Source organism: Lampetra fluviatilis, chromosome 32 (genome assembly GCF_964198595.1).
Source record: "Lampetra fluviatilis chromosome 32, kcLamFluv1.1, whole genome shotgun sequence".
In the NCBI taxonomy this organism is placed as follows: Eukaryota; Metazoa; Chordata; class Hyperoartia; order Petromyzontiformes; family Petromyzontidae; genus Lampetra; species Lampetra fluviatilis.
In genome coordinates, this window is record NC_136306.1 from 8,521,691 (window position 1) to 8,535,210 (window position 13,520).

At 46.5% G+C, this 13,520-nt stretch overlaps 1 protein-coding gene across 1 annotated transcript in view; it reads right to left on the reverse strand.

The window, feature by feature from the left end:
* LOC144943711 (sodium- and chloride-dependent GABA transporter 3-like) overlaps window positions 1-13,520 on the reverse strand; it is a 105,458-nt gene that overhangs the window by 47,521 nt on the left and 44,417 nt on the right. The window contains exons 9-10 of the mRNA XM_078871473.1: window positions 2,197-2,300; window positions 1,108-1,232 (exon numbers count right to left, since the gene is read on the reverse strand). Of these exons, the coding sequence (XP_078727599.1) occupies window positions 1,108-1,232; window positions 2,197-2,300 (229 nt within the window). The remainder of the gene's footprint in view (window positions 1-1,107; window positions 1,233-2,196; window positions 2,301-13,520) is intronic.

The following is a 13,520-nucleotide window of genomic DNA, read 5'->3' on the forward strand; positions in this document are numbered from 1 at the left end:
GCATTTCAAAAATATTAATGCTTTCCAACGCAGGTAAAACGCTTTTGATGTAGCAGCTCTGTCCATTCAGGAGGGTGGAGAACTATACCGCTCATAATGATGATCCAATACAAACAAAACTTGAGTCAAATATTGTGCTGCTGTTAGGGACTCACCCTGGAGAAAACCGGACACATTGATCAAAGGATTGTCCAAAACGTGGAAGACACAAACCCAGTTTTTAAAGAACCATTTGCAATTATGCGACATGTTTTGCCCTGACAGTTGTTGCCAGTCAGCTTCCATGCCACTCGTTAAAATACTCGTTGGAATGCTTTTCCGTAATCCAAAGCTCTGCGTGATTTTTCCTCGCTTGTCTTTTGCGCGTAATACGAACATTAAAATCCACAAATTAGTTAGATTCCCAGCGAAGATTAGGCACTCTCCAAGGGCTAGGAGGGTCTCTGCCCACCTGCCTGCAGGAACCCAGAGCAGTAGGCCCTCTTCAATTAGCAGCGGGGGGCACTTAGGATGATCGAACACAGCTCGCTTAACGAAGTGAGCAGCGGTGGCAGTGGCAGCAGCAGCAAGGACAACAACGTCTGCTTTACATTTGCAAAACGGACAAAATAAAAAAAAAGACGACGCATCAAAGGACTTCCAGCCAGCGGGACCGGTTCTTCCTGCGCGTAGCCCCCCCCCCCCCGCGCACGTGGCGATAATAACCGACGGACGTGCACGCTTTCATGTTTCTACAAAGGCGATGGGTGCCGTGCGCGGGGGGGTCAAAGATATCGGAGGAGCGTGACGCTTAAATCAACCGCGGCGCAGCGGCAAGCAGCCCGTGTCTGGACGTCCTGCGAAAGTTTTGCGTTTCGCTCAAAAGCAAAAGGGGCCCTCTGCTCGTCCTCAGGCTGGAACCGCAAGCCTCGTTCAAACCCCTCCAATTAAAAAAACACCCAAGGCGGCGTTGTTGACGAATGTGTTCGACTTTGTTTTGTTTCGTCTGCTCGTTGTAAACAACATGAACATCCATAACAATGCCCTCTCTCCGCCTGCATTCCCTTGCTCCCCATCCTTGTGACCTCTAACCCTGTCCCTGACCCCCGGCCTCTCCAGGGACCTTACCGGACTCGGCCACTTCGGCAATCGGCACGTTCTGCTCGTACGCCATGAAGCCCAGGATGGAGAATATCGCGAACCCTGCCACGAAGCTGGTGCCGCTATTGAGGCAGCAGAGCATGACGCAGTCCCTGCAAGGGAGAGATCCCGCCTGGGTCACGGAGCACGGCACGTACACTCACAATCACTCTCGCGTGTGTCATGCACCGGATGCGCTTCTGCGGCCGTCTGGAAAGCTCTTCCATCCGAATATTAGGAAGCCACTGGAGCGATGCGCTTTTTAAATCATCTAGATTTACAAACGAATTTATTAAGAACTGATTCTTGTGTTTCGTTTATTATCCTTCTCCGGCGCCTCCGATTAGCACAGCTGGCTACGTACAGTGCGAAATAAGTCACAGCATACATACGTATACATCATCAATCGCAGAGCGTATGCAAGTCGAAGACATCGCATTAACCGCTGAGATTAGAAAGCGGGCCTGGGCAGGTTGGGCCTAATGGCGGAGTAGTAGCCAAAGGTGGGATTACGCCCAAGGGGACGCCCCCCTGGAGATGGAGTAATGATCACTCACAATGCCTCATGTGGAACAGAGATGGAATCTATTTGTGACCCAGATTTGTGGCAATTCCCAAATCTGGTGGTGGAGGGGGTGGGCGTGAATCATTGCGTGTTGTACCAGGAATTGAAACCCATTTCGTTAACATAAGTGAACCACCACACATGTGTAGCCACTGCACGTGGATATCCATGTGCGTACATTTAGGTACGCTGAAAGACATGCGTATGTGATTCAATTTGATATAGTACAGCCAGTCTCTTTTAACATGCTGATAAACATTAGTTTCGTAGAAATCTAATCTCTAAATGCTTCCATGCAGGCTTCTTTTTTTTCTTTTAATTCCACCGCTTTCCTCGAAACACAAACAACAAAATTCTTCAACAGTGTGCCTACTATATTCGCACGACGGCGTTCGCTGTGGACCGGCGTGTTTTTGGCAGGGTTGACGCAACTGGCTCTGAAGACTCTACACCAACACCTCGGGTGGCACGAGGGAAGCGTGTTTGCGCGCCGGTTTGCAGCGGCGACCCACTTGTAGCAGTTGTTATTGTAGTGGTTGTAGCTTCCCAGCGCGGTCAGGCAGCCCAGGCAGATGGCGTAGGAGAAGAAGATCTGCGTGCCAGCATCGACCCACACCTGCGACCGGAGCGATGATAATAATTCAAATGTATCACGGGCATTGCATCCTAGGATCCCAAATCGCAATGCATGAAAAGCAGGAAACGAAAACAGAAACAGGGGCAATCTTACAAACTAAAGCGGGAATGCCACTTTAGAGAGATGGGTCTTCAAAGCAGACATGAATATGTCAGTCAACAAGGGGACATTCTGTCGGGTTGAGCAGGAAGCTCACTGACCCACGCAAGTAGTAGGCCTACTTGTTCCGGCACTTCGAGATGTACTGCATGCAAGGTATCGTATAAATACACAGAAATGATGATGATGGAAGACAATCTATGCTCAACGGGGGGAAAAAACTGGATTCCAGCATAGGAATGTGGAATTTTCTCCACTGGCTGAATACTTCCATTGGAATTGAGCACCATCGAAAGATAGCCACTTGATTGTCGAGGCAGCCGACTTCTTTAAACCCATGCTTTCATTTCCTATACCACTGTCATCATCATCTGCAGCCATGGTTAATCTACTGCTGGATGACGTCCTTCCCAAGATGCCACCACCATCTCTCGCGAGCCTGCGATGTAACAATCTGTGCAGCACTCACACACGACCTGAGTTCATTGCCCCGGCTCGATCGGTGACATCCTTTCCATTCCTTTGGCTACCACGCCTGCACGACCATTCTTGATAATCGTCCCATCAACCCCCTTGTTTAAATAACGCACATGGGCAAAGCAAATGTTCAGTAATCCATGACTAATCAATTCATGCCTCGTATTGAAGGGCTACTTCCCCCAATACCTATAAATATACATTACAGAAAGGCACCATGCACACGTGACACATTGAAAAATGCGTAGGTTTTATGAGATATGGTAAATTAATCTAAGGCGGCACACTATCCTCATTAAAACTGACAATTTTAAAATACGACGAGCAACATCAAAGGCGGTCACTGCGTCACATGCATTCGGATGCCCTTCTGCGGCCGTCTGGAACGCTCTTCCGATATTGTACCACCGGAGATATGCACTTATTAATGATCGAAATTTAAAACAAATTTTTTTAGAACTGCTTTTAGTGTTTAGTTTGTTGTCCTTCCCCCAATCCTTCGATTAGCATGGTTGGCTATGTACGATGCGAAAGAAGTTCAACATACATAGATACAATTTAAATAATGCAATTTCCCTTTTTCCCAGAATGGCTGGTTCGTGGTGTTTTTTGCAGTTTTCCCCGTGTACTATTTTTTTAGCCATGCAACAATTCAGCCCCAAAACTATTAGTCGCAGTGTCATGGTTCAGCGTCACGATTCAAGTATTTTGTTGACTCTTATTTATCATTTCACTCGCATGTTTAAAAAAAAAAATTCTGTACCGTTGGTACAGTTCTGTCCACCGTTTAACCAAAAACGCAACACGAGCTTATAATTTTAAATACCATTTGCATAAATAATACATTTAAACACATACGATTTGATGCATGCACCCTGAGTATAATGATAAATTCCATTCAGTGAATCAATGCATCGTTAAATGTTTATTATTATTTGCCCATTTATTATTTGCAAACACCAAAAAACAGAGGCACAATGCTCAATTACAATTCGCTTTTTTGATATGTCAACAAATAAATAATTGAGCGAACGCAGCAAGTGAATTCCCATTGTCAGATGAGAGCTGTCAATTTAGAAAGGTTTGGTGCTATTTCTTCTCCTTCTCATATTGTGCTCTCTGTATTCCGCACGTGACGCGAGGCCGTGTCGGCCTGCACACGCGAGCTGTCATATCGGCGCAGCGTGGTGCGTCACACACGAGCTGTCATATCAGTGCAGCGTGGTGCGTCACACGTGAGGCCGTGTCGGCCTGCACACGCGAGCTGTCATATCAGTGCAGCGTGGTGCTTTAGACGCGAGGCCGTGTCGGCCTGCACACGCGAGCTGTCATATCGGTGCAGCGTGGTGCGTCACACACGAGCTGTCATATCAGTGCAGCGTGGTGCGTCAGACGCGAGGCCGTGTCGGCCTGCACACGCGAGCTGTCATATCGGTGCAGCGTGGTGCGTCACACACGAGCTGTCATATCAGTGCAGCGTGGTGCGTCAGACGCGAGGCCGTGTCGGCCTGCACACGCGAGCTGTCATATCGGTGCAGCGTGGTGCGTCACACACGAGCTGTCATATCAGTGCAGCTTGGTGCTTCAGACGCGAGGCCGTGTCGGCCTGCACACACGAGCTGTCATATCGGTGCAGCGTGGTGCGTCACACGTGAGGCCGTGTCGGCCTGCACACGCGAGCTGTCATATCGGTGCAGCGTGGTGCGTCACACACGAGCTGTCATATCAGTGCAGCGTGGTGCGTCACACGTGAGGCCGTGTCGGCCTGCACACACGAGCTGTCATATCAGTGCAGCGTGGTGCTTCAGACGCGAGGCCGTGTCGGGCTGCACACGCGAGCTGTAATATCGGCACAGCGTGGTGCGTCACACGCGAGCTGTAATATCGGTGCAGCGTGGTGCGTCACACGCGAGGCCGTGTCGGTCTGCACAAGCGAGCTGTCATATCGGTGCAGCGTGGTGCGTCACACGCGAGGCCTGGTGCACGCGGCGACGTGACGAGGGCCCATGGTGCGGGCCAGCAGCGCAGCAGCACAAATTATCTTCCACTTCTCCCCGTTGCACCGTGCCCATTGCGTTTGCGTCCGCGACTTTCATCGCTGCGGACGGAACAGCGTTTCCATGTATATATATATTTTTACGTTATTATGCAATGCCGTGCATTTCGTGTAAATAAAATAAAAAGTCATGTTGGTAGACACCGGGTAAATTTTGGAGGCACGGTTGTCAGCAAGGGACTTGTGCCAGGCGGGCAAACAGAGTTGTGGAACTTTCACAAAATCACAACATCAACAGCATCATCGCACGCGTGAGAGTGTCCAGGAAATGAGACCCCGTGTGCCCGCTGGCTTGCGAAGCCGGCGAGTTCACGATGTGAACTGCAATCGCAATCAGACAATTGTGGCAAAAGTTAATCGGGCAAGATGACAACGTGACCATTGCATGCTGTCCTCTTAGCCCAACTCAGAATCTTTATTTATTCTGGAAAAATCCGATGACCAATGAAGCTCTTTTTACACAGATGTCCAACTGCTGCCCCACATTCCTGCCTCCTGCATTCCCTTTCGGCCCTTTTGACGCAGTCCTCATATATATATATATTTTATTAGTTGCTTGCACGCTTTTAATTTGACATTCATTGCCAGAGCAAGCACGAGCACTGGTGACAGCTAGCAACACTTGATGGCACAACGAGTCTGGCATATTCTAGGAGAGAGGCTCTGTTGATTGCATCAAAAGAAGATGCTTTTAAGCTGCATATGGCGTTAAATATGAATGCATATTTGTTACTGTTAGGGTAGAGATGCACTGGGAACGTAATGTACATCTGAATCTCGGTCTCCTTTGCATTCACCCACGCATAATTGTTCCGCACTCGTTATCGGCGTGCTGCTGGAAAGCGCGTTGCAGAAATGGGTGTATTTTTATCCACCGCTAATGCTGAATTTCCATACCCTAGGCAATGCATTTTTCACACCTCGCCTCTCCTCCTTCAACCCCACAGGCTTCTCGTTAACTGCACCGCTGTTTTGTCAAATGACTGATGCTCGTCTGCAAATCTCGCCACGGCCTTGCCCCACCTCAACCTGCCTCTCTCATCTCATTTCATGCCCCCCCCCCCCTCTCATCCTCTACAGTCTTCTCTCTGTCTCTCTCAATCCCGTTGTCGGTTCTTCTCCCTCCTTGCACCACTCCACTGGAATCAACTCGCCCTGTACATTGAACAGCACTGCCCATAGACTCAACACTGCCCATAGACTCAGCTCTGCCCATAGACTCAGCACTGCCCATAGACTCAGCACTGCCCATAGACTCAACACTACCCATAGACTCAACACTACCCATAGATTTCAACACTGCCCATAGACTCAGCACTGCCCATAGACTCAACACTCTCATAGACTCAACACTGGCCATAGACTCAACACTGCCCTTGTACATTAAGCAATGCCCCTTCTTAACCTTCTTCCATTCCTCTATTAAAGCCTCACCTCTTCTCTATTGCCAATTCTCATTGCGGGATGCTGCCGTGCCGTAATGGTCAGCAGACTGGACTTGCAACTAAGAGGTGGCTGGTTCTACTCCATCTCCTGGCGCGACAGTTGAAACAACGGTGCAAGTTCCTTAAATCCAGCAGTGTAAATGGCAGAGGTGTGGACTCGAGTCATGTGACTTGGACTCGAGTCAGACTCGAGTCATGAATTTGATGACTTGCGACTCGACTTGGACTTGCATAACAATGACTTTGTCCCACCTATGAGATGTGGACTCGAGTCATGTGACTTGAACTCGAGTCAGACTCGAGTCATGAATTTGATGACTTGCGACTCGACTTGGACTTGCATAACAATGACTTTGTCCCACCTCTGGTAAATGGGCACGCCACAGTCAATTGGCAGGCCACGTGTGTGATGTCGGTAGAGTGTGGGTACTCTGACCTCTTCTAAACATGTCTGCCTCATTGTGGAACATGACGACAAAGCACCCTCCAGAGCAGTGTTCTTTCTAGATTTGAAGCTTTCGTGACTGCAAGGATTCATATTCTTAGGTTTTTTCGGTAAAGTCACGTATGTAAAAAATTAATAAAAGTAAAATAAAAATAAAATAAAAATCACGACGTTTCGGAGGCAACACAAGCCCTCGTCTTCAGGTGGAACCGTCTGCCAACAATCTTCACTCATTTTCAGTGTGAGGGCCGCCACACATATTTGAACCCATTGTTGGGTTTGACAGCACGATGACGATGGGGGTGTTTTCACATGTTGTGTTCTGTCGGGGGGCCGCACATCAGGTGCCAGACTAAAGGCCACCAGGGGCCGCCGCCAGTGGCCCCTGGTGGCCTTGCAATCGAGGACACTTCTCTCGAGGGCTTCAAGTGAAGGCCATTCAGCCAGCAGTAGCACGAGCGAGCGCTTGGCATGGCTGCAACCCTGTTTAACCATCGACGGCACTCTGAAAGGCCAAACAGCACGACAGCCCGAGTTGAAAAGCCAGACCCAGAAGAGATGGCTGCTGTCTGCCAACAATGTCACTCGCTGCGCTGTGCGTTTGCGCAATCGGGGACGACCAAAGTCTGTTTCTCTCCGAACGTTTTAGTCACCGACAAACTGTGAAACTGGCACGGACCTCGATTTCGTCACTCACCAGAAAAAAAAAATGAGAGAATGTCTGAGCAACGAGGAAGGACTAGCCGGATAAGCTGATCGCACGTAGATTGCAAAACAATTGTAGATTCGTGCGCGATAATCATAATAATTAGTGTCGCTGTCTCAATAGCGATGTCCACACTGTCCCTTTGTAGAAACACACACAGTGCTCTGTGTATAAACAGAACAACACGCTCGCTTTTGTTCATTAATTCAAAACAAATTGAGGTTTGAGCATCAAGAAGTGTTTCTGTGGCCTGCAGATCGGAGCACAAATGTACATACTGTATATTATTGGTTATTTCGGTAAAATCACGTAGAAGGGAAATAATACAAAAATAAAAATAAAACATAATAAGATAAAATTCTCACAACGAAACGTCCTGACGAAACGTCGTGAGAATTTTATCTTATTATGTTTTATTTATTATTATTTTATTATTTTCTTGCTACGTGACTTTACCGAAAGAACCAAGAATATGAATCCATGCAGTCACGAAAGCTTTATATCGTACATACTGTATTTCCATTTTATCATGCAATAAAATACGCGCATATATATGCAGCTACACACAGAGTACGATCATATATGTGTAAATACATATATATATGCATATGTGTAGCAACGTGAGCATAACAGTAGACATGTTCAGTATGATTACATGTGTGCATATTTAATGATTACTTGATTGCATATAGAGTATATATGTCGTGGCGATGAGTTTCAGGTGGAAATTCTGCACGTTTAAGGAACGTTTCGAATACTTGTCAGATTTTGTGATAATTTACACGGTGTCATATATTTACGCTCACAAAAAGTGACATCACTGGATGCAACTTAACGCCGTGAGGGCAAAACAAACCCTGACGTTTCGATCATTGAGGCTGAAAATTCTCGCAACAAAGCCAGCAATGCAGACTACCTTACAATTCTAGATTTGAAGCTTTCGTGACTGCAATGATTCATATTCTTGGGTTTTTTCGGTAAAGTCACGTAGGAATTTCTCATTTACTTGATACAGCGAGCGTGCTGTGACGGTTCCACCTGAAGACGGAGGCTTGTGTTGCCTCCGAAACGTCGTGATTTTTTATTTTATTTTAATTTTACTTTTATTAATTTTCATTTTAAATTTTTACCTTACAATTCTTTATTTTCATCGTAAAAAAAGGCTCATGAATTGTATTGGCTTGCCTAGCTTGCAGCGTAACAGGCTACCCACCACTTTATATTGAAGGGCGTTGAAGCTAAAAATTACGATTATAATTATTATTTACACGGCGGAAAGTGGCTCTGAAATTGGATTGGCGTGCCCAGCTTACCGCAAAGAATTAAACTGTTCCGTGCGTGTATCTAAAAAGCACTTTTTTCTCTTCATCTCTAATCAACGTGACAAAAATCCAGTTAATGCGGCTATGCCATAAGGAGAGGGTAACAGGCTTACTGCACTCGGTGTCGGCCGAAGTCGATCACGCCGTAAATAATGCACCGCAATTGCAATAACTGGACTGGAAGAGCGTTCCCTCATTTCTGAATCCACCGCCGAAAATTAATGTGTGGACCATGATCCGGTGGGGGGGGGGGGGTATTTACACAAACATAAAAATGGCAACTTTGAAGACCATGTAGTCTTACAATCCATATTTGTAATTTGGGTAAAAAAAAATGGTTAGGCCACGAGATGGTAGTTTTATGCCATAATCCATGCCGTTATCCCTCCACCACCCAACAAGATTGTCATGTTCACACACACACACAGAGATTATTTATACGCGGCCAACGTATTGATCAAATGCCGATCAATGAATCTCACCGGTGGCTTAAGACTTTACATGAGATGAATTTCAATGCCAAGCCGTATGACGACGTTTTGTTCAAACCACATTGAGCTTGATAATTGTTTTTTTACCCTTTTATCTGGCAACAAAACTGACACCTTTTTTACGAGAAGTCATGTTTGCATAAACCACAATACCTGCAGTCATAATGCAAATAAAAAACCTAACTCTGATAATGTATGCACTATCCTTGAAGTTGATTGGTCTCGGGTGTGGACCAATCAACTTCAAGGACAATGCAAACATTATCAGAGTTATGTTTTTTGTTTGCATTATGACTGCAGGTATTGTGGTCTATGCAAACATGACTCCTCGTAAAAAAGGTGTCAGTTTTGTTGCCAGATAAAAGGGTAAGAAAACTATTATCCTATTTTGTACTGGCAAATGAGGTTCCAATGGTGTAAACACATTGAGCTTCATCAGGGGATGAACCTGGACAGCGAGTACGCTGCCTCAGCTGACGCTGTGATTAATCGTCTGCAATAACCACGCCAACTGCCAAAGCAAGGGTCGTTCCCATGTCTTTGTCATTTGGGCCTCGATGCTTTCAATATGTTAATAAATTAAATTATTTTTCTTCAAAGACGTCCATCATTTTTTTAAATTTCAAAGGACTTCATTGAGATGGATGTCTCGTGTGCCTTTTGGTATTGCTCCGTGTAAGCTATTCATTTCAATGGAGTCCTTTGGAGAATAACTAAGACTTTGTGTGAAAATATCTGACATAATTAACATTTTAAGAGTAGCCCATTGAAATAGATGTCCATTGATGACCATTGAAATTAAGGTCTTTGAAGTTGTTTGACATAATTAACGTATTAAAAGTAGTTGTTCTCACGTTACAAAGAAATGGGACTGACCTAGGCTTTGGCAGTTGGTGATGTCACGGCGGATACTTTTTGCAGTCAGGTGAGGCAATGTTAATTAGCTGCTTTTTTAATTTCATATTTCATTATTATAGGCTGAGTAGATTTTTTTTTTACAAATGTATTCAGAGAATTAGCCAACTGGGGTTTGTCCCGTGGCTTTCCTATGTCAACGAGATAAAAGAATTGTCATAAATTTTTGCCACTCTTTGCCTCGATTTTATCCATTTAAATTTCATAAACCAGTTTATTTGAGGATTACGATTTACGGTGCTCTGTCACTCCACTTCTAGACGAAGGCCTCTCCACACCGTCAGTCATTGGGATTGTATGACCATAGCAATTGTCATTGTTTTGGGTCATTATTCGGTTCAAGAATCGATATTTATAAATTCTCATTTTTACCGTCCCATATTTATCGTTGTTTTAAAGTTTAATTTGTAATGTCTGCATCGTATATATTCTGTCTCATCGGTACTCCTGGATGAAGGCTTCCCTTATGCCTTACTGACCATGATGATTTTTTATACCATACTTCACCACGTTGGTCAGTGCAGGTTGGTGCGGGGGGGGGGTGGTAAGGCCCAGGGCCAGTTCAGATGTCACTTGTCACCGATGCTAGCCGTGGGCTCGCTGGCCACTGGGCCACTACTCCACCCCAGGCCTTAATGTAACACTTGCATATAATTTCCAAGTAATTAGCATTAACTGTCAATAATTGTTTCTCACCTGCATAACCACATGTATGTAAGAATAGATGTTATTCAACGAATCGAGGCATTGTTATTTGCCTCTTAATTGACATGCAATATTTTGTACAAGTTCTATTTTTTTAAATAGTTAAAGTGTGGCAGGATGAAGGAGGGCGAGTTGCAGAGAGAGGCATTGGGTGTGCCACCCAGAGGTCAGTGACCAGGGGGAATTCCTCAATCAGCAGAGCAATGGTGGTGGTTGGCCTCCCCGAGGTCGACTCAGCCTCAAATGAGAACCTTGTACGATGTGCAAATGTCGCCACTAGGGAGACAAAGGCGGCCGGGCGTGGTGCTTAACAGACTGTAGGGGCAGTTTGTGAAGGCAATTCGGGGGGGATCTTTGGTGGTGGTGAGACTGTAAGATGGACATTGATGGTTGAGTACCGACTTTAAAAAAAAACTACACAATCAACAGAAGGAAGTGATAAAAGAGATGTGGTAGCAACAGGGACAATGGACATGGTGACCTTGAAATCTCACCACAAAAGTCACATGGTTTCCATACCTACGGATGAGGTTTAATTATTGAAGCCATTGACCTGCATCTGTTAATTTCTCTCACTGTCTTTTAAGCTACAGTTTTTTTACTAACCTGTCACTTTATATCTGTTTTTTTTTTAATTAAATATATCTACTCAAGACCTCACTCAGTAAAAACACATTTTCAGGAGGGTCCTGCATTGGGATGTTTGGCCAATTCCATTACTGAACATTGACAATGTGGGAGGAAACAAAGCGGAGTACATGGAGAAAACCCGCATATATGAGTGGCTTACCGGTACTCATTCGGCATGAAAAGGATTAAATCCACTTGCTGTACTTCCATATCCTGGCCACCTTCTAATCTAGCGAATTTGAGAGTTCCAACAAATTTGCATTATCTCCGCCAATTTTCGCCTCCAAAAACACTGGATCACAGGCACAATGAAACAACCATTATCCCGAGAACGAACAATTACTTGCTTATGCCACTGCGGACAGATGAGCCTCAATGCTCGACTCTTCCATGCCGGCCAGATATTCTTGGAAAACGTGGGAGCACCCCACCGCGTGCGAATTGCCCATCAACTGGCCTGCGATGTGGCCATTGACAGTACACTGTATACTCCTGAGCCGACAGCGTCGGTGAAGGATAGAGTGGGGGGGGATTAACTTTTTTTGAAGACACTTGCCCAATTTACACTATGAGACCTCCTTTACCAGTGGCAAAATATAGTAGTAGGTTTTTACCCTTTAAACTGGTACAAAACCGACACCTTTATACAAGGCATCATGTTTGCAATAACCACGACACAAGCAGTCAAAATGCAAACAAAGGCGTCTTCTGGTCCAACACCATTGGAGACTAGGCTCTAAGAAAAGCTGTCTCGGGTGTGGACCAATCAACTTCAAGGACAGTGCATATCATTATCAGAGTTGTTTCTTTTTGTTTGCATTTTGACTGCTTGTGTTGTGGTTATTGCAAACATGATGCCTTGTATAAAGGTGTCAGTTTTGTACCAGTTTAAAGGGTAAAAACCTACTACTATACTTGCCCAATTGTTTCAGCTGCCGTGCCAGTGGGTCAAACCAAACGAGCAAAACCTCTGCCATCGCAAGCGCAGCGTTGCTAACCGTTACCCCAGCGCAGAGGTCGCAACCGGGTACCCGATACCCGTACCCTACCCGATACCCGGCTACCCGTACCCGGCCGGGTACGGGTACCCGTTTGCGACCCTGGTGTGGCCGGGTATGGGTACGGATAGGCCGTGAGTCACTGGTGAGTCACCGGGTGTCACTCATTTCCCAACGTCTTGTCTCTTCTCACAATTCAAGTTCCTAGAATCAACCCACCCGCGCCTGCAACATGGCTTCATCCCAGAGGTCGCAATCAGGTACCCGATACCCGTACCCTACCCGTACCCGGCCGGGTACGGGTAGGGTACGGGTACAGCCGGGTACGGGTACCCGTTTGCGACCCTGGTGCGGCCGGGTACGGGTAAGGAATCAAAACTCGTTTGCGACCTCTGCCCCAGCGGCAGCAACCCCCATCGCACCTCCTCGGATTTAGCACGTTTGGCTACGCACGTACGTACAAGTATGCACGTTGATCTTCTTTGGCAAGAATATCAACACGCATTTTTGTTGTTGCAAAGAAGATCAACAACATACGCATCATGCGCGCACGCTGATCTTCTTTTGCACCGTACGTAGCCAACCGTCGTGCCGATCGGCGGTACGGGCAACGGGGCTGGCAAAATCTGGAGAGGGTGGAGTTTTTTTCTCATCGCGGACGAGCAGACCTCGAGCGAGAGCACAGCTACCGGCATCAGCCGCGCGGCTCCTGCCATCGTCGTGATGACGATCGGTGAAATTTACATTTACATCACATAAACAGCTGCGTGCACCCGCACGCTCCAGCAAGTCGTAATGACAGCCCGCGACGGAATTCGCCTCCCCGCCAGGATTACGCTCCGCGCTATCAGTGCTGCGGCCACGTAACACCCACGCGAACATGTACCTGCCGGTTTGGGCAGATGTTGAG